Source organism: Rattus norvegicus, chromosome 9 (assembly GCF_021556685.1).
Source record: "Rattus norvegicus strain SHRSP/BbbUtx chromosome 9, alternate assembly SHRSP_T2T, whole genome shotgun sequence".
Taxonomy (NCBI): domain Eukaryota; kingdom Metazoa; phylum Chordata; class Mammalia; order Rodentia; family Muridae; genus Rattus; species Rattus norvegicus.
In genome coordinates, this window is record NC_141542.1 from 10,158,625 (window position 1) to 10,181,411 (window position 22,787).

At 41.4% G+C, this 22,787-nt stretch overlaps 1 protein-coding gene across 49 annotated transcripts in view; it reads right to left on the reverse strand.

The window, feature by feature from the left end:
• Positions 1-17,112: 17,112 nt before the first annotated feature.
• Satb1 (SATB homeobox 1) overlaps positions 17,113-22,787 on the reverse strand; it is a 93,129-nt gene continuing 87,454 nt past the window's right edge. For 13 of the 49 annotated variants that reach the window (XM_087565714.1, XM_087565718.1, XM_087565729.1 and 10 more), the window contains 3 exons: positions 20,925-21,128; positions 20,352-20,447; positions 17,113-18,875 (listed from right to left, as the gene is read on the reverse strand). In XM_087565714.1, coding sequence (XP_087421840.1) covers positions 18,360-18,875; positions 20,352-20,447; positions 20,925-21,128 — 816 coding nt within the window. In that variant the 3' untranslated portion in view covers positions 17,113-18,359. 49 annotated transcript variants of the gene reach the window in all.

Here is a 22,787-nt window from a genome sequence, read left to right on the forward strand (position 1 = left end):
ATTGCAGAGAGACTCTCGGGGGCGGAAGATACCGTAGAAAACATTGACACAACAGTCAAAGAAAATGCAAAACACAAAATACTCCTAACCCAAAACATCCAGGAAATCCAGGACACAATGAGAAGACCAAACCTAAGGATAATAGGTATAGATGAGATCTAAGATCAGAACTTAAAGGGGCAGTAAATACCTTCAGCAAAATTATAGAAGAAACTTCCCTAACCTAAAGAAAGAGATACCCATACACATACAAGAAGTCTACAGGACTCCAAATAGATTGGATGAGAAAAAAATTCCTCCTGTCACATAGTAGTCACAAGATCAAATGAACTAAACAAAGAAAAAATGTTAAAATCAGTAAGGGAAAAAGGTCAAGTAACATATGAAGGCAGACCTATCAGAATTTCATCTAACTTCTCACCAGACTGTAAAAGCCAGAAGATCTTGGGCAGATGTCATACAGACCCTAAGAGAACACAAATGCCAGACCAGGTTATTGTAGCCAGCAAAACTTCAATTAACATAGATGGAGAAACCAAGATATTCCATGACAAAACCAAATTTACACAATATCTTTCCAAAAATCCAGCCTTACAAAGGATAATAAATGGAAAAATCCAACATAAGGAGGGAAAGTATCCCCTAGAAAAAACAAGAAAGTAATCTTCTTTCACCTAATCCAAAAGAAGATAGCCACACAAACATAATTCCAACTCTAACAACAAAGATAACAGGGAACAACAACCATTGGTCCCTAATATCTCTCAACATCAATTGACTAAATTCACCCATAAAAAGACATAAACTAACAGAGTGCATACATAAAGAGGACAGAATTTTGCTGCATACAGGAAAGACACTTTAGTGACAAATACAGATACTGCCTCAGAGGAAGAGGCTGGAAATCAATTTTCCAAGAAAATGATCTCAAGAAACAAGCTGGAGGGGCTGGGGATTTAGCTCAGTGGTAGAGCGCTTACCTAAGAAGCGCAAGGCCCTGGGTTCGGTCCCCAGCTCCGAAAAAAAGAACAAAAAAAAAACAAACAAAAAAAAAGAAACAAGCTGGAGTAGACATTCAAATATCAAATAAAATAAACTTTCAACCAAAAGTTATCAAAAGAGATAAGGAAGGATGCTTCATATTCATTAAAGGAAAAACCCACCAAGATGAACTTTCAATACTGAATATTTATGCTTCAAATGCAAGATCAACAATATTCATAAAAGAAACTTTACAAAAGCTAAAAGCACACAGTGCACCTCACACAGTAATAGGGAAAGACTTGACACCCCATTCTCATCAATGGACAGATAATAGAAGCAGAAACTAAACAGAGACACAGTGAAACTAACAGAAGTTAGTTTATTCTTCTCAGCACCTTATGTATCTTCTCCAAAATTAACCATATAATCAGTCACAAAATAGACCTTAACAGATGCAAGAAGATTGAAATAATCCTGTGCATCTTATCAGATCAGCAAGGACTAAGGCTGGTCTTCAGTAACAGCAAAAACGACAGAGAACTCACATACACATGAAAGCTGAACAATGCTCTACTCAATGATACCTTGTTCAAGAAAGAAATAAAGAAAATGATTAAAGACATTTTAGAATTTAATGAAAATGAAGGCAAAACATATCCAAACTTATGGGACACAATGAAAGCAGTGCTAATAGGAAAGCTCATAGCTCTGAGGGCCTTCAAAAAGAAATTGGAAAGAGTATACACTAGCAGCTTGACAGCACACCTAAAAGCTCTAGAACAAAAAGAAGTAAATACACTTAAGAGGAGTAGACTGCAGGAAATAATCAAACTCGGGGCTGAAATCAACCAAGTAGAAACATAAAGAATGAACAAAACCAGTAGCTGGTTCTTTGAGACATAAACCCTTAGCCAGACTAACCAGAGAACACAGAGAAGGTATCCAAATTAACAAAATCAGAATTGAAAAGGGAAACATAACAACAGAATCTGAGGAAATTGAAAAAATCATCAGATCCTACTACAAAAGCCTATACTCAACAAAACTTGAATATCTGGATGACACTGACAATTTTCTAGACAAATACCAGGTACCAAAGTTAAATTGTGATCAGATAAACCATCTAAACAGTCCCATAACTCCCAAAGAAATAGAAGCAGTCATTAAAAGTCTCCCAACCAAACAAATCTAAGACCAGACGGGTTTAGTGCTAAATTCTATCAGAACTTCATAGAAGACCAAATAGCAATATTCTCCACACTATTGCACAAAATAGAAACAGAAGGAACACTAACCAACTCTTTCTATGAAGCCACAATTATGTCTATACCTAAACCACACAAAGGCGTTACCAAGAAAGAGAACTTCAGACCAATTTTCCTCATGAATATTGATGCCAAAATACTCAATAACATTCTTGAAAACCAAATCCAAGAACACATCAAAATGATCATCCATCATGATCAAGTAGGCTTTGGCCCTGGGATGCAGGGATGGTTCAATAAACAAAAATTCACCAACGTAATCCACTGTATAAACATACTCAAAGGGAAAAAATAGAGGATCCTCTCATTAGATGCTGAGAAAGCAACACCCCTTCATGATAAAAGTCTTGGAAAGATCAGGAATTCAAGGTCCATACCTAAAAGCATAGTAAAAGGAATATACAGCAAGCCAGAAGCCAACATCAAGCTAAAATGGAGAGAAACTTGAAGCAATCCCACTAAAATCAGTGATGAGACAAGGCTGTTCACTCTCTCCCTACCTATTCAATATAGTACTCACAAAAAGTCAAAATATCACTGTTGATGATATGATAGTATACTTAAGTGACCCCAAAAGTTCCACCAGAGAATTACTAAACCTGATAAACAACTTCAGCAAAGTGGCTGGGTATAAAATTAACTCAAACAAATCAGTAGCCTTCCTCTACTCAAAGTATAAATAGGTTGAGAAAGAAGATATGGAAATGACACCCTTCACAATAGTCACAAATAATATAAAATACCTCGCTGTGACTCTAATCAAGCAATCTGCATGACAAGAACTTCAAGTGTCTGAAAAATGAAATTGAAGAAAATCTCAGAAGATGGAAAGATCTCCCATGCTCATGGATTGGCAGGATTAATATAGTTAAAATGACCATGTTGCCCAAAGCAACCTAGAAATTCAATGCAATCCCAATCAAAATGTCAAGTCAATTCTTCACAGAGTTAGAAAGAGCAATTTGCAAATTCATTTGTAATAACAAAAAACCCAAGATAGCAAAAATTATTCTCAACAATAAAAAACTTCTGGGGGAATCACCATCTCTGACCTCAAGCAGTATTCCAGAACAATAGTTATAAAAACTGTATGGTATTGGTACAGAGACAGGCAGGTAGATCAATGGAATAGAATTGAAGACCAAGATATTAATCCACACACCTATGGTCACTTGATCTTTGACAAAGGAACTAAAACCATCCAGTGGGAAAAAGATAGCATTTTCAAAAAATGGTGCTGGTTAAACTAGAGGTCAGCATGTAGAAGAATGCAAATCCACCCACTCTTACCACCCTATATGAAGCTTAAGTCCATAAGAACCTTTGTGTTAACATAAAGATTCTTTATGTTAAGAACCTCAACATAAAACCAGATGCACTCAAACTAATAAAAGAAAAAGCAGAGAAGAGCCTCGAAATACATAGGCACTGGGGAAAATTTCCTGAACAGAACACCAATGGCTTATGCTATAAGATCAAGAATTGGCAAATAGGACCTCATAAAATTGCAAAGTTTCTATAGGTCAAAGGATGCTGTCCATAGGACAAAATGGCAGTCAACAGATTGGGAAAAACTTTACCAATCCTATACTTGATACAAGGCTAATATCCAATATATACAAAGAACTGAAGAAGATAGACTCCAGAGAAGTAAACAATCCTTTAAAAAAGTGGGCTACAGAGCTAGCCAAAGAATTCTTAACTGAGGAACATCAAATGGCCGAGAAGCACCTAAAGAAATGTTCAAGATCTTTAGTCATCAGGGAAATGCAAATCAAAGCAAAACAACTCTGAGATTCTACCTCACACCAGTCAGAATGGCTAAGATCAAAAACTTAGTTGATAGCAGATATTGGCAAGGATGTGGAGAAAGAGGAATGCTTCTCCATTTTTAATTCCACTGCCTCTTGGAATATGTCTATCACCTTTGAAGGTTCCCTCAAATTTGAAAATATTAGGTTTAGTAAAAATTTTAATATCTCTTCCCTTCACCTGTGTAATTCCTCGATTTTTCTTTGTGGTTTGGAATGGTACTAATGCTGGAGATAGTCTTGACTCTTTTTCACAGGAATGCCATCTTGAAGCTGCTGGGGACCAAGGACTCTGCCCTGGTTGTGCGGATCCCAGGCACAGTTCCATTGCCTGTCGGTCATTCAGGAGAGGGTCAGCTGATCCTGAACTGTCATGGGAGAGACTCTGGCATCTTCACTGCTATTACAACAGCCATTGCAGCTGTGGCCACTGCTGCTGCAGTGTCTGGGATTGCCTTCTCAAAATCTGTTGCTAAGGCAAACACAGTGGATAAACTTAAAGGAGAAGTTACTGAAAATTGGGAATTCTAAATTTAAATCAACAGACAGCGCTTTTACAGGAATACCTTGATCCCATATGGCCACCTGTCCTATTTTCCCGCATGTTCGTGTGACTCCAGCTTACAGTGGCCCTCGGTGTTATGGCCCTTGGCACCACAGTAGTTGGCCTTTTACATTTTGTCACATGCGTAGACAACATTCCCAGTCTGAGGCAGCAACTAAGCAAGTGTTGCTCTCCTTGGCCTTTGCTGTTTGGCCCATTGGCAGTAACACCGTGGAGTCAGTTCCTGCTTTTATCCTGAGAACGTAAACTTATTTTTGTCATTTCTGTGTTCCGGTTTTCATCCTGAGAATGTAAACTTGTTTTTCCATTGTGCTTCTGGGGGGTTTTCCACCCAGTGGACTTGATGTATATATACTGTGAACGTCAGTAAAGCTTTGGCACTCTCATAGCATGAATGACCCAAGTCTGTGTATTTTGTTTAATCCCCCAGGCCTATGCCCAGTTCTCGGTACTGTGGCGGCACGGGCGCCATCAAACCGTCATCTTAAGAATTCACAGGGATGGACCTATGGCTACATCTGTACATGTAGCAGAGGGTAGCCTTGTCAGGCATCAATGGGAGGAGAGGTCCTTGGTTCTGTCAAGCTTGATGCTCCAGTGCATGGAGATGGGAGGAGGTGGGTGGGTGAGTGGGTGAGGAAACACCCTCCTAGAAACAAGGGGAGTGGGGATGGGATAGCTGGTTTCTGGAGGGGAAACTAGGAAAGGTGATAACATTCGAAATGTAAATTTAAAAATCCAATAAAAAATAAAATTAAAAAAACTAAAAAACCCCACACATTTTCTTAGACATTTCTAATGTCTATGTAATCTCATTGTTTGTATATCTGTTGTCTTTTTAGTGTTTAAGTAATTTATTTACTTTGTAAAGAGTTGAATAGTTATATCTAAAATATTTAAATTTGAATCCTTTTTATAAAAATAGATAAAATTAACATATCCTGTAATTTAAATTTGTCATTTACAGATCTACTTTTTTAGGCCAGAAATTGTTCATTGTATCTGAAAGTCATGAAAAACATTAGAATATTGTCTACTGACAACTTTGATTTAATCCAAACTTATTTGATCTAAAAGTTTAATACACTTTCAACTATAGAGCAGTTTTAGGCTCAGAGCCAAAGTGTTTAGGAGGCATAGATATTCCCTATCTCCTGTGTTCATACACATCCCCCAAGAGTGCCAACACTGGAAATTCACACTCACACATGGTATCAGTGAACTCTCTCCCCGCCCTGACCCAGGCATGACAGAAACAACTTATGGCTGGAAGGGCATACTTGGGCTAACAGTCTCAGAGAGGGAGAAGTCCACCGTGACAGGAACTTGGCAGCAGAATGAGGCAGCTAGTCATGTTGCTGCAGGCAGCAAGCAGAAAGACATCAATACTGGTGTTCATCTTGCTTCCCCCTTCATCTGATCCATGAGATGGTGCCACCAACTGCCAGGTTTTTCTCTCCTTGGTTTAACTTCTCTGGAAACACACAGACAAACCCAGAGACGTGTCTTCTAGGTGATTCCAAAGCCATTCAGGTTGACAATGAAGATGTCAGCCATCACACACATCATTGTCACTGGAAGCGCATTATTCACAGTAATCCTCATTCTAGTGCAGTGCATATCATGGGTTCAGACAGATTTACAACAATGTGGACTTGATATACAGTGCTGTATCATTTTCTGCCCTAGAATCCTATGTGCTTTACCTATTCATTCTTCACTCTCCTCCAGCCTTTATCGACTGGTCTTACATCCACTTTGAAATTTTTCCATATATTGGTATGATCTTTTTCCTTAAATATGACTCTTTGGACAATATACTGTGGGAGTTTCTATTTAAATACATTTTTTGCTTTCACTAGCTTCCTTGGGCTACTGCTCTGGCAAGCTGGCAGCAAATCCAGCTTCCTTCTAGGACTGCAGGCAATCTTCCTGGCTAGCTAACATGGCAGTACCTGTCACTGCTCTTCTGGCAGCTTAATCTGATGCTCCTGGGGCAGAAATAAAAGCCTTGAAGACTTGACTGTGCCATCCAGTACCATCTTAGGGTCCTAAAGCATCTCTGAACTGTTGACTTCTTTCTTGTAAGTCTGGGATAGATGAAGCATAGAGAAAGCCCAGGGAGGGCTGGAGAGTTGGCTCAGTGGTTAAGAGCACTTACTGCTCTTGCAGAAGAATCTGGGTTTGGTTCCCAGCATCCAGATGGTGGTTCAGGACTATCTGCAACTCCAGTTGCTGGAGATCAACCACCCTTTTCTAGTGGTATCAGACATAAAGAAAAGGTGAGTGTCTGTTTAAAGATAGAAGAAGAAAACCTACAGAATACAGGATTACGCTGTTCCTTGACCTAAGGCCCCTAGCTCTCTGCTGTCTCCTATTAAACTCGCTTATCATAAACACTCCAGCTTTTTAGTTGTGCTTAGCAAAAATTATTATCGTTGTTGTTGTTATTATTATTATCATTATTATTATTATTAAAAAAGTATGCATCTTCCTTTACTAAAAGCAGCCATCTCATTTAAGAAAGAGTACATCTATGTATCTTCTTATTGTGTGTGTGGTGCTACTCTGTTCATGTGGAGTTCATAGAACAGTGTGCTGGAGTCAGTTCATGCCTTCTATCATGTAGACATTGGGTGGCAAACTCGAGTTTTCAAGCTTGGTGGCAGATACCTTTAGTGGCTACACCATCTCCTTGGGCATTGAGCATTTTTAAGACCATAAGGAATCATGATGTGAATAGATTTGAGAATTCAAGGATTCTTACGTTTAGGATTTTATGACTAGGCAGAACAAAACAACAACACAAAACGATGTTTACATGTGATCTCAATAAAGTCACTTTCGCCAACAGAGCGACATCAACCCAATCGAAAACAAATGGTCATTTTCTGATGTATCAGCATCTTTTCACCAAAGATTATTTACACACACACACACACACACACACACACACACATTGGTCAATAATCTGAAAAGAAAGTGCTGCCCTATCAAATGTATAAACATGGCATGATCAGGGGTTATTTTTCTTACCTCTCTGGTCCTTGGCAATCCAGGTAATGACTGGAAACAAACAGGAGGTCCAGCTCTCACGACATGGCTACTGTGGTGATTGAAACTGTTTATAGAACAAGGAGTCTAGAATTTTGAATGAGATGCTCCCCTGTTCATCCTCTGAAACATATCACAGAAAAGTTCTTTTCTTTTTTTTTAAAGAATTTATTATCTATAAGTACATAATAGCTGTCTTCAGACACACCAGAAGAGGGCATCAAGTCTCATTACAGCTACCATGTGGTTGCTGGGATTTGAACTCAGGGCCTCTGGAGGAGCAGTCAGTGCTCTAACCACTGAGCCATCCCTCCAGCCTGAGAAGCTCTTTTTCATACTTGACTTCTGAAGCCCAAATGATTTGTTCTTTCAGGACACTACCCCATACCTGCCCAGGTTCTAGAATGATTGTCTGATAGGGTAGACCTTAAGCCGTACCCCTGAGAAAGACTAATGTAGAAATTCATTTTTCATTTTTCATTATTTTTATTTTTTATGTGTACGAGTGTCAGACGCTCTGGAACAGTCCATGGCCTTAGCATCTAAGTCAACTCTCCAGCTCCTATTTGTTGCTATTTTGTGTGTGTGTGTAAAATTTTATCTTTCTTTCTTGTGCTTGCATACCTCCGGCCCCACCTTTTAAACCTAGGAGTTATTGTGCTACATAAGTTTTTAAAGCAAGTAATACATATCTAATTAAAATTATATTGCATGCCATCCCAGTGAATTTGGGCTCTGTAGCAGCTTTCTGTCAGACACACTGACAGCATGCGTCATCCTGCCTCTTTGGGTTTCTGGAGTCAGGGTTGAGATAGGCCAAGGCTGAGCCTTTGTGACTCCAGCAGTTGGGAGACCATTCACCTCGCATCTAGGCTTTTGGGAAGATAAGGGTTCTCTGTAGAGGAAAGAAACTCTCAGTTCCCCACAGTCTCTATTTACATCTATAGAACTTTTTCTAGACTGGTTTGTTTCCCAGAGGGCCACCTCCAGGACAAGTGTCAATCTTGTCTGAAGTCCTCCAAGGAAAAGCTTTCCGTTGTCCATGGTGCTGGCAGCTCAGGACGGAAAGGAACAGGCTCCAGCTTCCGTAGGGGCAAGGAAGCATGATTTCAGGAGCAGGGGAATGCCCTCACAGTCCTATCAATATCACAGAGCAGATGGATACAGCAATTAGTGCAAAAATAATTTTGCCAAGAATATTAACACTTCTAGACTTTTATCAAGAAGTGGGTGAAGTTTCGACTCAATAATTTTCTAAATTTGTAGATTATTTACTGGTGAGCAACAGGGTGTAGGGGTTTTGGACTTATACTCCAGAGGCCAAAGTAATTAATAGCAACAGATGAGTTGTTTTTATGCACATCAAGCAAAATGTAGAATTGGGAGCAGAAAGATTTTCTGGTTGATGTGTGCTACAATGCTTCAGACAAAATACTGAAATGATTGTTTTATCTCATTTTTCTCAAGTCACACAGAACAGCTTAGCTTAATGACTTGCATAGAGGCTAACAGACCTTTTCTGTAGAGGGCCCGAGAAAAAGCATCACTGGCTCGGTGGGCTACACTGTGTCTCTTACAAGCATCTGTACTCACCTGTTTGTTACACAAAAGCAGCTACAGAGAAGGTACTGGTGAAAGAGATGATTGTGTTCAGAAAGACTCTATTTACATCATGAGTGGCAGGTAGATGGGAACCCTGAACTAGAGCCTTAATCTAGCCATTTCAGCTCTGACCCCCATACAGAGAAATAGTCTATCGCCCCACAAGTTAGGGCATTTATTGGATGTATCAAACTTATGAATAAGCTACGCAACTAAAGGCATTAAAATAAGTCGTCTTGGCATGCAGTTTCCAGAAGTTTTTCATACAAGAACGGACTCTGTAGAAGGAATGTCTCTCTTCTGAATGCTGTTACTTACTGCCGAGGCCTCCCTGTCTTCTGACACATCCTGGTTTTCTTCTCTTTTTTTTTTCTTTTTTTAAGAATTATTTATTTATTTTATGTAAATGAGTACACTGTTGCTGTCTTCAGACACACCAGAAGAGGGCAGCAGATCCCATTGCAGATGGTTGTGAGCCACCATGTGGTTGCTGGGAATTGAACTCAGGACCTCTGGAAGAGCAGACAGTGCTCTTAACCACTGCGTCATCTCTCCAGTCTCACTATTTTTCTTCTTATATTGCTAGCTCTTTTTCTTCTTCCTTTCATTATTATATATTCATTTATTTATTTGTTCATTCATCACAAACTTTTTCCTTTCCTTTCCATTGGCCCAGTAGGAATTGTAAGCTAACCTGACACCCTAGTCAAGAGCAGTGGGTGAAAGTGATGTCCCTCATTATGAGGAAGAAAAGAGCAAACAAAAACCTCAAGGGAAAACACAGTGCTTTCCAGAGGTGGAGGTGCTCAGGGGGCAGAGGCAGGCAGGTCTCTGAGTTAGAGGCCACCCTGGTCTACAGAGCGCGTTCCAGAGTAGCCTTGGCTACACAGAGAAATCCTATCTTGAAAAACCAAAAGTAAATGTAAGTGAATAAATAAATAAACAAACAGACAAATCTTTATTTGTAAGCTGATGTATAGAAAACTTAAAATTATTAAATGATCTTACCGTAAATCCTAGGATAAATAAAAGTTTAACATACATTGTTTCTCTATATTTAAAAACAAACCATGGTAATACATTTTTAAAGTATGACTACATCGGAATAAAAATATGAAATAAAGATGAGCAAGGGATGTAGGACTGCCTACTGGAAGATATAAAACATTCTAGAAAAAAAATCAAAGATCTGAATAAACGAGATTGAATTGTTTTTATCGTTTTCAAAATTTATATTGTTGATAATCGTGTTTCCCTAAAATTTGTCTCTGACATTCGTTAAAATCTGGTTGATCCCACCCTGCCTTTGGTAAGAATTGACAGGAACTGAAAATGCCCCGAATACCGAAAATGGCTTTGAAGAAACTTTGAAGGTACAGACATCAAAGCTTCAAGGCTGCCTGTAGAAGTGCAGCTAGCAAGGGAAGTCCAGGGAGAAAAACAAAGGGCAAAAAATCAAGGCAGACTTCAGAACTGTGTACATGTGCACAGTTGATCGATTTTTGAGAAAGACGCAAAAGCTATTTAATTCTAGAAAGAATAAACGAAATGTACAGAATGAGAGAGAGAGAGAGAGAGAGAGGGAGAGAGAGAGAGAGAGGAAGGAAAATTGGAAGACTAGAGAGAGCTGTAATATAGATGTTGTAGCATGTATAGCTCAAAGTAGACCGTAGACCTGAGGTAAACCCTAAAATAATAAAACTTTGTTCATTAATTAATTTATTTATTTACTTTATATCCCAATATCTGCCTCTCTCCTGAATCTGATTCCTGTCTGTGGATCCCATTCCCCTAACTGGGCTGCCTTGTCTGGCCTCAGTGGAAGAGGAGACACCTAATCCTTCAGAGACTATAAAATGTTTAAGAGAAGAGACAGGGAAGAAATCTCTATGGCCTTAAACTAGGCAACCGACACGACATCGGGACAGAACCTTTAAAATACATACAGTTAGAACTTACCACAATGAAGGACACACCTGCTTCAAAGGATAGTTAGGAGGTTGAGACGATATGCCATAGTCTGACAGGAAACACTAGCAAACTACATGATATATAAGAGGATCGTCAAATTTCAGTAACATAAAACATGATCTAATAACAGGGAGGGAGGGTACAAGCCAGTTTGTGAGAATAGTGCCAGTCAAGAATAGAAAAGGGGATGCTGGAGAGATGGCTCAGCAGTTAAGAGCACTGGCTGTTCTTCCAGAGGTCCTGAGTTCAAATCCCGGCACCCTCATGTCAGCTCAAAACTGTCTGCAACTCCAGGTCCAGAGAATCTGACACCTTCAAACACCAATGGGCATTAAAAAATTCAAAAAAAAAAAAAAAACGAGCAGAAAGGGTAGGTGAGTAGGACAACTGCAGAGGTACTGGGAGCTGCCTGATAGTGGACACCGTCAGCTCTGTGTGTGTACATACGCATTATGTGAGACTTGGATGCACATCCAACAGTGTACCACACCGTACATCCAAGAGGTGCATTTTTTATATCAGTCATACCTTACAAGTTTGATGGTTCCCACTAGTAAAATGTATAGGATCTCATGTGTTTCTCTGTCATTTACCTTTGCTGGTTTTTTTTTCTTTTTTGTGTGTTTTTGTCTTTTACCTTTTTGTGTTTTCTGTAGAAATTCTGTATTACTTTTAAAATACCGTTTCCTGTGGATATATATGACAGTCTCAGCAAATTCTTTTTATAGTAAGATGCAGTAATGTTGCTATTTTTTTCAAGATCATAAGATATGACATTTAAAGACTTCCAGAAGCCTCTTTATATCTGTCTATTTAAAACACAAGTAAAAAGCTGGTGAGCTGGCTCAGCCTGCTGCGTGCGACACTTGCTGCCAACCCATGACCCGAAGACCCACATGGTGGAGGGAGGGAGCCAACCACCACAAGCTCTTCTTTACCTCCACGCATGTGCTGTGATGCCTAAGGATGTACACACACACACACACACACACACACACACACACACACACATCAATAGTAAACATGATTTCAAAAAGAAAAGTAAAATCCACGGTAAAGGGGCTGTCCATAGAATGTGATTCTTATTCCATTCTGTGGGATCAAAAGTTTTCCTACATTGTCTGTTCTTATTCATTCACTAATTCACTCATTCATTCCTCTATTTCTCCGCCAAATGTATTTCTGGGGCAAGATTTGAAAATACAAATCTCTGATAGTAAATTTATTTGAATGGATTTATGTATTACCTGAATAATGAGAATTGCAGGATTCTGACATGAGTGGTTTGATTTTTTTTGACATATTATCCTTTAAAAATAAGAAAACTGCCTCCATGAACTTCAGTATCTCTTAATGAAACTGAGTCTTATTTTGACTTCTTCTGAACTGCACCGTTTGGCGTGTGAATTTGTGAGTGCAGTTGGGATGTAGGCGCTGTCCAGCCCAGCTTGGCTTTTCTCTGGGATTCCTTGATAAACAAACCCAGTCTAAAGATTTTATTTTATTTCCTCAGGCAAAGAAGGAGCCTGTCCTTCCGTTTGCTTTCCTCGGGCACATTGCAAGCATCGTCCCTGTTTCTTCAGGTCTATTGTAGTGGAGCCAACTCTTCATTCTCTGTCTCTCACCTGCCTCTGTCTATTTATTTGTGTATAAGAAGTCAAAGGAAAGCAAAAAGCAACCTCAAAATACCACCTTGAAAGGGAAAATGCCAACAAATTCTTTTCTGCACCTGAAGCTTTTAATTCTTTAATCCACCGTGGAATGTTGCTTAATTACATATTTTATTATGCAGAACTGAAAATTATGTACTTTAGTTTTCCGAAACAGTTTGAAAGCACGGACTGTTTATAAAGGGAGGCTGGCCTGCCTCTGCTCTTTCTCTTAGAAATGTTTGTGGGGTTCTCCTGCATTCCCCTCTTAAAACCTGGCTTTTGGAGAATTCTCAGAAAGCTCTGGGGAACAAACACCAATATTTAATTTTATTTATTTACTTACTTATTTATTTACTTTTTAGAAATTAGAAGACTCATTACTTGACAGAACTGTAACATAACATTGCAGGATTATGATACGCAAAAACTGCCAAACAGCTGGGTTCCTTTTGTAGGTGCTTTGTCTTAATTTCAGAGTTTCATAAAGTATAAATAAAAAAATGTTAAGATTGTTGACTTGGAGGGTGACTATATGTTTTCTCTTTCCCACATTTTCTTTTTTGTGTTTTTGGTTTGTTTTTACAATTTTCCTAGTGGTTTCTTATGAAAGGAAAACTGGTGTGTATGTCTCTCATTCACACGAAGACAGCAGCAGAATTTAGGGTTGTTTTCCAGGGTAAAAACGTCTCATATGTTCGTTTACATCAGTGTTCAACTCCATCTTTAACAAGCTATGTGTTGTTTTCTGTCTATGGAAGAACCAAATTGTGTTGAATTTTCACTGTATTGGAGAAATTCACTGAGAAGATGGGGGATTGGATTTGAGGTTCACATGGCCTCTTTGTAGCTGAGCAAGTCAGTTAACATACTTGAGCTTTCGTGACCACGTGCCTTCGAAGGGAGAATGTCGGTGTCTGCCAGAAGTGCCTCCTAGCGGAATGGAGAGTTTTAAATAAGACACAGGGATGTCTTAGAAAGTGATGCACTCTTCAGATTTTGCTGTCAGCTTAAACATGTTGGAGGACAATGTTAGCAGAGAGGCCTCAGCCAGCATCAGACAAAGTTAAAAGTGCAAATGGCTGGGAGGGAAACTTGTCTCCACAATGGAGATGTTGTTCAGCAGTTTCTGTGCCCTGGACAAAACGCTCCTTTGCATTGTCTTGCTACAGAGGCAGTGCATTAACACACACACACACACACACACACACACACACACACACACACACGTTGAAGTATGTGTACTTTAACATTCTGACCTAACAGGCACTGTCAGATCGTTCATGGGGGGGGAGGGGGGACCAGACAGTGGCAGCCATCATGTCTTTCTTGGAAGATGCTGTGGCCTGAATTAGAGGCTGTCACTAGAATGAAGCCTTATTGGAATGTATTTCTGCCTGAGCTCTCAGTAATGAAATGATGGTCAGCATTTAACTGGGTGCAGAATAGACCGCTTGTCTTGGCTCTTCCCTTGCACACAGCTCCACTGTGTCTCTCAGCAGCCACAATTAAAGCCAAGTCCAAGTCAAGTGCTTTGGTTACAGTAGTTGTATTAGCAGCCGGAAATAGCCCACAGGAAAAGATGACTTCATACCCATCTTTGGCTCAAAGAAAACAGCCGAAATTTAACTTTACTAGTGTTATTTTTTTCTTCATAAAATTAAATGTGTGTATAAATATACATATATGTAGAAGAATATAAGAAAGGCTTAAAAATGTTGCTCATATTTTAAACATTAATTCCAAACTATTTTTATTTAACATATGGTATTGTTAAACAGGTATAGTACTCTTGACATACACCGTCCACCACATTTTGTTAGAGGGCACTTTATATTTTATCAAAAATTGTGCGTTTTAATAGATTGTAGCTCAGCTTTTGTCCAAAGACATGCAAGTATCCACTATTTACATTTAAAGGACCGCTTCAGGGGGACACCGAATCCCTTGAGAGACTTCCTTCTACAAACATTTCTCATGGCTCCTGCAATGGAGCTGCTCGGTCCCCACACTGCCATCCACATTTCTGGCTGGCTTTAGCACGAATAGTCCCATCTCCATTGCTAGAGTGCAGGCCACACACATTTTAATTGCTCTTGCTGAAAATATCACCAGGCAGTTCATAATATCTCATTTATTGAAAATATTGTGACAGGCAAGGACCAAAGGTGGACCAGTGGGACTAGGAAGAGTTTGGTACTAGCATGTATGGGTCCCTCATTTCCACTCACTCCCGAGCCATTTCAATTTCTTCTATTCAAGCTATGTATTTTCGATAAGCATTGTTAACTATAGATACTACTAGGGGCGGACGCTTAAGCTCAGAATTTCTTAGTACTAAATGCCAGTCAATACACATTTTATACATATGTACAGACTTTGTAACTCAGTGCCACACAGGTAGGGCACACACACACACACTAGTCGCCTTCGTTTTCAAAGGTTATGTGTCAGCTCTGCATATTGTGTGGCAAGAAGATACTATCGACAACATTTTTTGCATAATGTGCAGGTATTATATGGCCACGGAGTGTAATACAAATTAGTGGCAAAGTGCTGAGTGTAGGAATCTATGACAGACTCAGATGCACACGGTTGACTATTACCCGGAAATTACCTGACTCTGCTAAGGTTCTAACAGCACGAAGCACTATGTGGTGGCCAGCGTTCAGACACCTCCGAAACGCTGGGACACAATGAAGCTTGTTAAAGGAATCTTACCAACAGCCATAGGCAACAAGAGAGACATGGGTGACAGTGATGATGGGGGCACCATCCAGATCACTAGGAGAAATCTTCTGAAATATGCTGTATTGGACAACTTGGCCCACTCCATTTTGACCACTGTGACTTGCTAACATGTGCTTTATCCTATAGTAACAAAACTAGGCTGACCTGAAATTTAAAATATCTGATAATTTTGTTGGCACAATGACGTTGCTTTCCAACATACTCCTTTCCTTAGGGTGCATCAATTCCAAATAATTCAGACTGTTAGGAAGGGGAAAAACCTTCCTCGAAACTCAATTTCTCCTTCCAAAAACCTATCAGATTTTACATCTATTTGATATCTTAAGTGTTGGGCTGTTTTAAATTAAAAAAAAAAAAAAGGCATCAATTCTGCTCGATGCTGTGTCCACTCTTAAACCTGGGAAAAGGAGGCCACAGATGATAATCTGTAGTTAGCGGCACTGTAGTTACTTGTTTTGGTGTTTTGTTTTTTTAACATTTAAAACGAGCCTACATTATCTTAATTCAAATGCCTTTGGCTCAAGTAATTATTTTCCTAAACTCCAGCAAACAAGAAAGTTTGCATTGTTTTCTCATTTAATAAAAAGAATCAGAGATTCGTTTGCAGCAACAGCAGCCTTCTGAGGTGTGCAGCTGCGTTTCAAAGTAAAGCGTTAGTGGAAGCCTCAAGGAGCCGTTCTAGACCAACAGGAAGGTCCTGCAGTCCCCAGGCATGAGCTCCCCACGCCTGAGGAAATGCTCCTCAGGAGGAGGGTAGCTACAGAGCGCTGCCTCCATGAACCTAAATATCCACTTCAACTCTCAGGGAACCCTAACCAAGGGATAGCTAGGAAAGACAAACAGAAACACAGTAAACGCAAGTTTCCCTGGAACCACAGCACGCCATGTCTGGGCCACGATGCAGCAGGTAACAAGACTCGGAATCCAGGGGTTTTCCTCCTACCTTCTTCATGGAGTTTTGACAAAGGCAGGCAAATCGAGTCAGAGCAATTCACCTTCTGTACTTGGAACTTGTAAACCAAATCAAAACCAAACAGCCCCCGCCCCTCAAACTCTTTTCTAAGAAGGATTCATTTGTTCCCTTGATCCTGCTGCTATTGATGGCTTTTAAAAATGCACCCTAGCTTGAAGAAGAATACTGCCCTGATGGACGACTGTGTGGGAAAAGCAGATATGGCCACTCCAAGTATCTAACTGCTACAGTAGCATTTCAGTTGGAGTCCTTGATTGTCCTGTGTAATAATCAAAAGCAGATCACCATCTGCATTGTGGAATCCCACAACTACTGAGAACTGAGCATACGTGTAGCCTGAATCTAGTACCTCAGGGAGGGAGTGTTCGGTTGCTCTCCTCGGAACCCAAAGGCTATCACCAAGAAAGCATGAGCATGCACCTCCGTGGCACGGCCGTCTTGAGCTTGGTTAGTTACTTCACATAAGCAGACAAACTCTGCCATATCATACCATACAAACAATTTTAATCATGTAGTTACAGTCAATAACCACTCCTAATCCGCACATTTCTGCATAAAGAAAACTGTGATACACTTATAAAAACAGCAGCTGTAACAAAATAGCTGGTGTTTTCATAGCCATAAACTCATAAAAAAGAAATACACCTTTATACAGAAACTTTATACAGATGTCGCTTTAAAATTGATTGTAAACCAAAGGAAGACACACCGCAAACATCGATTATTTTCACATTAATTGCATAATTTTCTAAGGTGATCTATTAGTTTTATTTACCTAAGCTTATTTGCATGATAGTAAAAATTGCATACAACAACCGGGACTGAAGCTTCTAGAGTGAATTGCTTGGATAACATAGACTTTTATAGGCAACTGTGTAAAGCACATTTTCTCTATTTAAAACTTTTAAGACACTTTGTTTTACTGCCCATCAAAATACAGTTATAAATAGAAAGGAAATCAGTATGGCAACAAGAGAAGCAACATTACATTTAACAGAAATCTCCAAAAACTTAATTATGACATGATGCTGCAGGATCGACAAATAAATAACACGAGGACTAAATTGTGTTTCACATTTTCTTTTCCTTAAAAAAAAAAATCATGTAACAATGAGGATGAAAAAAAAATTACAGTGAACTTTTATTTCCAAAATAAAAAACAAATTTTAATTACGGCAGTGCCATATAATACAAGGCATTTGTTGGCATATGTCATCTTTAAACTGTATTCCACAGTTTATAGTTCTTCTTTAACATACAATCGAGTAACAAACTCTCTCTCTCTCTCTCTCTCTTTTTTTTTTCTTTTTTCTCTTTAAAATAAGGGGCCGGTTTCCAAAGACTAGTGTGGAGTGTTACAGAAATAATTAAAGAAAAGGCAATCATAATCACAGAAGTTATAATGCTTATTTGAGGCTCCAGAATAATAACCAAAAGGAAAACCAATTTCTGGTATCATGCTGACAGGGTACAACACCTGGGTGCAGCCCTTGAACACAAATTCTACCCAACAATCCTTGACGCTTCACCTGGGGCCGCCAAGCAGTTTGTAAAACAGAGTAAAACCTCGAGTGCAGTCTGTCCTGTCCTTCTGACTTCCTGTTTGTGCAAGTTTCCGAAGATTCATTGGCCAAACGATAAACGATGAAGGTTTTTCTGAGCGAACACAAGGTGGACTGACTTCTCATGTTGGTAGGAAATACCAGTGGCGCGGCTGGAAACGGTACTGTTCTCTCAGTCTTTCAGGTCGGCATTAATGTCTGTGCTCCCTTCCACGGATAGCTCTTCCTCTAGTTTCACCGAAAAAAGGGTGTTGGCGTTTTTATCCTGGACGCTCTCCTCCAAATCCTTAAGCAACTCCTCATCTTTGTACTCAGCCACATCCACCTCCAAGCCGGAGTTGTCCTTCAGCTTGCCGTGGTGCTTAAGGTAGTACCGCTGGTTCTGAAAGAACTTGATGATGGTGTACTTCGGGAGGTCCAGCTGCGCCGACAGGGTCTGGATGGCCTCTTCATCCGGGTACAGGCCGACATCTTGGATGAAACTCTGAAGGATGCCCAGGGCTTCCACAGAAATTTTGGTTCGTGGCCTGGTCTTCTGCCGGTTTTCCTCATCGGACTCTGCAGAGGAGGCCACGGTGGGCTGCCGGGGTGGGAGCCTGGGGCCTGCCTGGGGCTGTGGCTGTGGCTGTGGAGGTGGTGGCGGTGGCTGCTGTTGCTGCTGCTGTTGCTGCTGCTGCTGCTGCTGCTGCTGCTGCAAAGAGACAAGCAGACAGTCAGAGCTGCTTGGAGCCCGCAGAGGTGAGAGTGGGTGCTTGCCAAGCCTGTGCAGTGTCTGGGGGTGGGGGTACTGGAGGAAGGGGGGGAGACAGACAGACACACTGAGAAAGACCAGGCCAGCTAAACAGCCCACAGCCCTTATTAAATAAACAAATACACATCTGCGCTCAGAGCCCGGCAGCTAAGAAGCCACGCAGCTTGCAGGGCTGCCGTGCCCACACCGATCTGTGGAGAGGAAACAACTGGAAAAAAGAGGTGAGCCTCACACTCTCTGGTAAAGGATATGCACCAAAGGCGGCCGTGCCTGGCCGTGCTGCATTCACCACAGGGAAAGCATGGCTAGGCTGCATTTTGTGGCTGTTCCGTGAACAGGAGCACAGCAGTGGCTTCTCTCATTCTGCATACCTCTTGGAGGTGCAAGGATGTTCTATGAGACAGTTCCGATTACACACACACTTTCCTAGTGTTTGCACTAGGCAAACGCTAAGTTTTTTTCCTTACCCCCTTCGAATAAAGGTTCACTCCATTCTCCGCCAGCTGGCGAATTGTTTTGTCTATAGTAAACTACGATGTGATTAGGCTTTAAATTTAATGTATACAGACACTTTTTCATAATTAGTATCTGCATATGTGCTGTAATTCCTATACACAATTATACGCAACAAACGTGTGGCGTGTGTCTACTGTGCACTCGACACCCATAATTCTTAGCAGCCAAGCCAATCAACCCCGGGTGCGCAAAGCCGCATATATCAGAACATTCGTCCCGTGCTTAAGCACTTCCTCTTATCCCCCTAAGAAGCAATTTTATTAAAAACAATTTACATTTTCAAACAAGTACTATTTTTATTACTTAGCATATATCTTTCTTGTCTCTGTTTTAGCTGAAACAGTTGGGTTTCAGGCTTCCACGATTATTTTGGTGCTTAATATCCTAAGGGATTCTCTTTTTCAATTTGTTTTATCTTTAATAAATATTCAAGGACTTTTTTCCTGGTGGATAGATAACTCTATTATTTTATCTACAGATATCTATACAGCAATACCAAGAAGGGATGCAAGAGATACAACCAAGGTGTTAGGCAGGTCTCTGGGACCCCAGAGGCAATGACATTTCCCTCAAAGGAGAAAGCTAAAAGCAACCTTCGCATTTAGCAGAAACAAGTTACACAGCTTAAATTCAACTAGCCACAGGAGCCCCAGTACGGGGTCGGATCCACGGCCTTTTAATCACGTTCTTCATGGGCAGCAGCCTCTTAGCAGCACCATGTCCAGCATAGGCTACATCAAGCACGAGCTGAACTGTTGGCTTTGTGGGCTTTGGCCAGAGGCAAGGCCATTCTATCACTGTCCATTGTCTGTCTAAAAAGCCAGACTGAAGGAACTGGCCTTCACAACACCCTCCTTTCTCCCTTTCTCCTGGCACAGGAGACTGGTGCCCGCTCACCTGAGGGGCAGCATGGGGCCATGGTGCAGGGGTCAGCAGGCTTGGTAAGAAAACGCCTCTAGACTCTCCTTTCCCAAGGGTGCTGGGAGAGGGGCTCTAAGGAAAGACAAACAAACATGACTCTCCCTGTGCTGCCCTGGGATAGGTGGGGAGGCTATGTGAGGTGAAAGGCCGGATGAGACCAGAAGGATAAAGCAAGATGGTGGGTGGGTTTCCCTCCCCCTCACTCTGGACAGACTCCAAGGTAAAAAAACGTGTGACCTTCTACAGCACAAAGCTGGTACCTTTCCTCCAGGGCGGGATGGTTTTCATTAGGGAGTAGGTGGTGTTTTAAATTCAAATTTTAAAAACACACACCAAAAAATATGTTCTAAGCTTTCAAATTCAAAAGCCGGTGTTCCCCTGCCATGTTAAGGTGAGGACACTACAACACAATAGCTGGAAATGTATCCCCTGAGCAAGATGGCAGTGTAATGGTCGTCTCCTGCGGGGGGAGGAGACCCACAAATTCCCCTGCTAAGCTGAAGGCTTTATTTAGTTAATGCTACACTGGATTGGCCAAGGTAAACGAACCTGAAGCTGTTCCGCTGGAACATGGATGATGTGGGGAGGCCTGTCGCCATGGTGATGCACGGCATTGCTCTCCTGCTCATAGATGGCATCGCGCTCAGGCTGAGGCAGACTGAGGAATCTTCGGATCATTGACAGGTTCTCCCACAGGGTTCTGTTTTCTGGAGAAGGGTCTTCTTTCCAGCGCAGCAGCTCGCACAGCCATCCCTTAGGAGGAAAGGGTAACAGTCAGTCAGTGCTAGGGCAGGAATCATCTGTGGATGCTAAAATGGAGAGCCCTCCATGCATCACACTCCAATCTGCTTTATGTCCCCCCCCCCCCTTTTAACCCGTTAAGAGAGGACAATTGTGGCAATGGAGGAAGCAGGTTCTGTTTCTGACAGATGTTCAGAATTTCATCGTTAACAAGCAGACACATGTGCTGGGAAGATAGCTTGGTGGGTAACTGCTTACTGTGCCACCATGCAGATGCGTCCCAGAACCCACGTAAAAGCCTGTTACCTGATACTCCAGTGATGGGGTATGGAGACGGATACCAAGGCTTGCCTACAGCCAGTCTAGTCAAAATAGGGAGTTCCAGGCTCAACAGAGACCCCGACTCAGAACATAGGGTGGAGAATAATAAAAGACAATCAGCCATCAAGCTTTTGCCTCAACAGCTGTGTACCTAAGTATGTGAAACACACACTGGAGGAAAGTAAGGACGCCAAGAGCAAGAGACCATTCACCACAGACTGCAGTAAGAGAGACGGAATAGAAGGAAACCAAGGGCAGGACTGTGTGGCCCAGCCTTCTTGCTTGTCAATGTTCACTGGCCAGGAAGAAACCAAGGCGGCAAGTTGGTGTTAGAAACAAACTGTCCTCAAAGGATTTCCTAAGCTTATACTTTCTGTGGTAGAAAGGAAGGAGTGAGGGAGGGAGAGGGGAAAGGGAAGGAAAGGGAAGGGGAGGGGAGGGAGAAGGGAAGGGAGGGGGAGGGGAGGGGAGCACCAGTGCCAGCAAGCTTGGGCATGAACATATTTGGATTTATGGTTTTATTACAGGCATTTAGGAGAATTCTTCAACAAGAAACTTTCTTAAAGGGAACCTCAGAGTCACTTTTATGTCAGCTGTAGCACACGTATATGACTTTCAGGGAAGAACTTCAGTGAGTTTTCAGAAACAAGAATGAAGGACAAAAAAAAAAAATAAAAATAAAAAATCAACAACACAAAGTGAAGAACAAACTCAACCACGGTCACAATGCCACCCTCGGTGACCCTAAAAGTTTCAACAGAGGACACTTACCACCACCTCAAGCCTTCATCCTGACTACCCTACTGGACCACAAGCAATGGGGGTGGGGCGGTGGGAGGGGAGAGCGCACAACTGGAGTCTGGCAGCCAGAGCAGCCACCCCTCCAGCTAGTGCACTGCGTCTGACAGGACGGCTCACCCGGACAGACCGGACAGACCGGGGCAGCTCCACCACCTCACGGGCCATTGCCCCAGAGGTGACCTATGACTGGCATTACTGCCCTGTCTCATAGACAGCAGCCTAGCCCTTCTGAGCACTCCCCAGAGATGCCCTTCCCTATTCTTCTGCTCCCTCCCCACAGACCTCACAGAGGCCATCTACACCCTTTCCCAGTCCCTGTTCCCCCCACTCCTTGCATGGACAAGCCCCATTGCCCATTTGGGGCTCTGCTTTTGGGAAACTGGTCTAAAACGAATGGCTTTCTTGGAAATTCCCTGGAAGCTTTTGGATAAGAATAGTCCAGACGCTGTACCTCTATAACACAAATTTTAGATCTTTCCAGGGAGGGTTCTGCTTTTCACATTACTGTGAGATGAAGCCAGGAAATTACATAGTTTTCTTTTTTCTCTT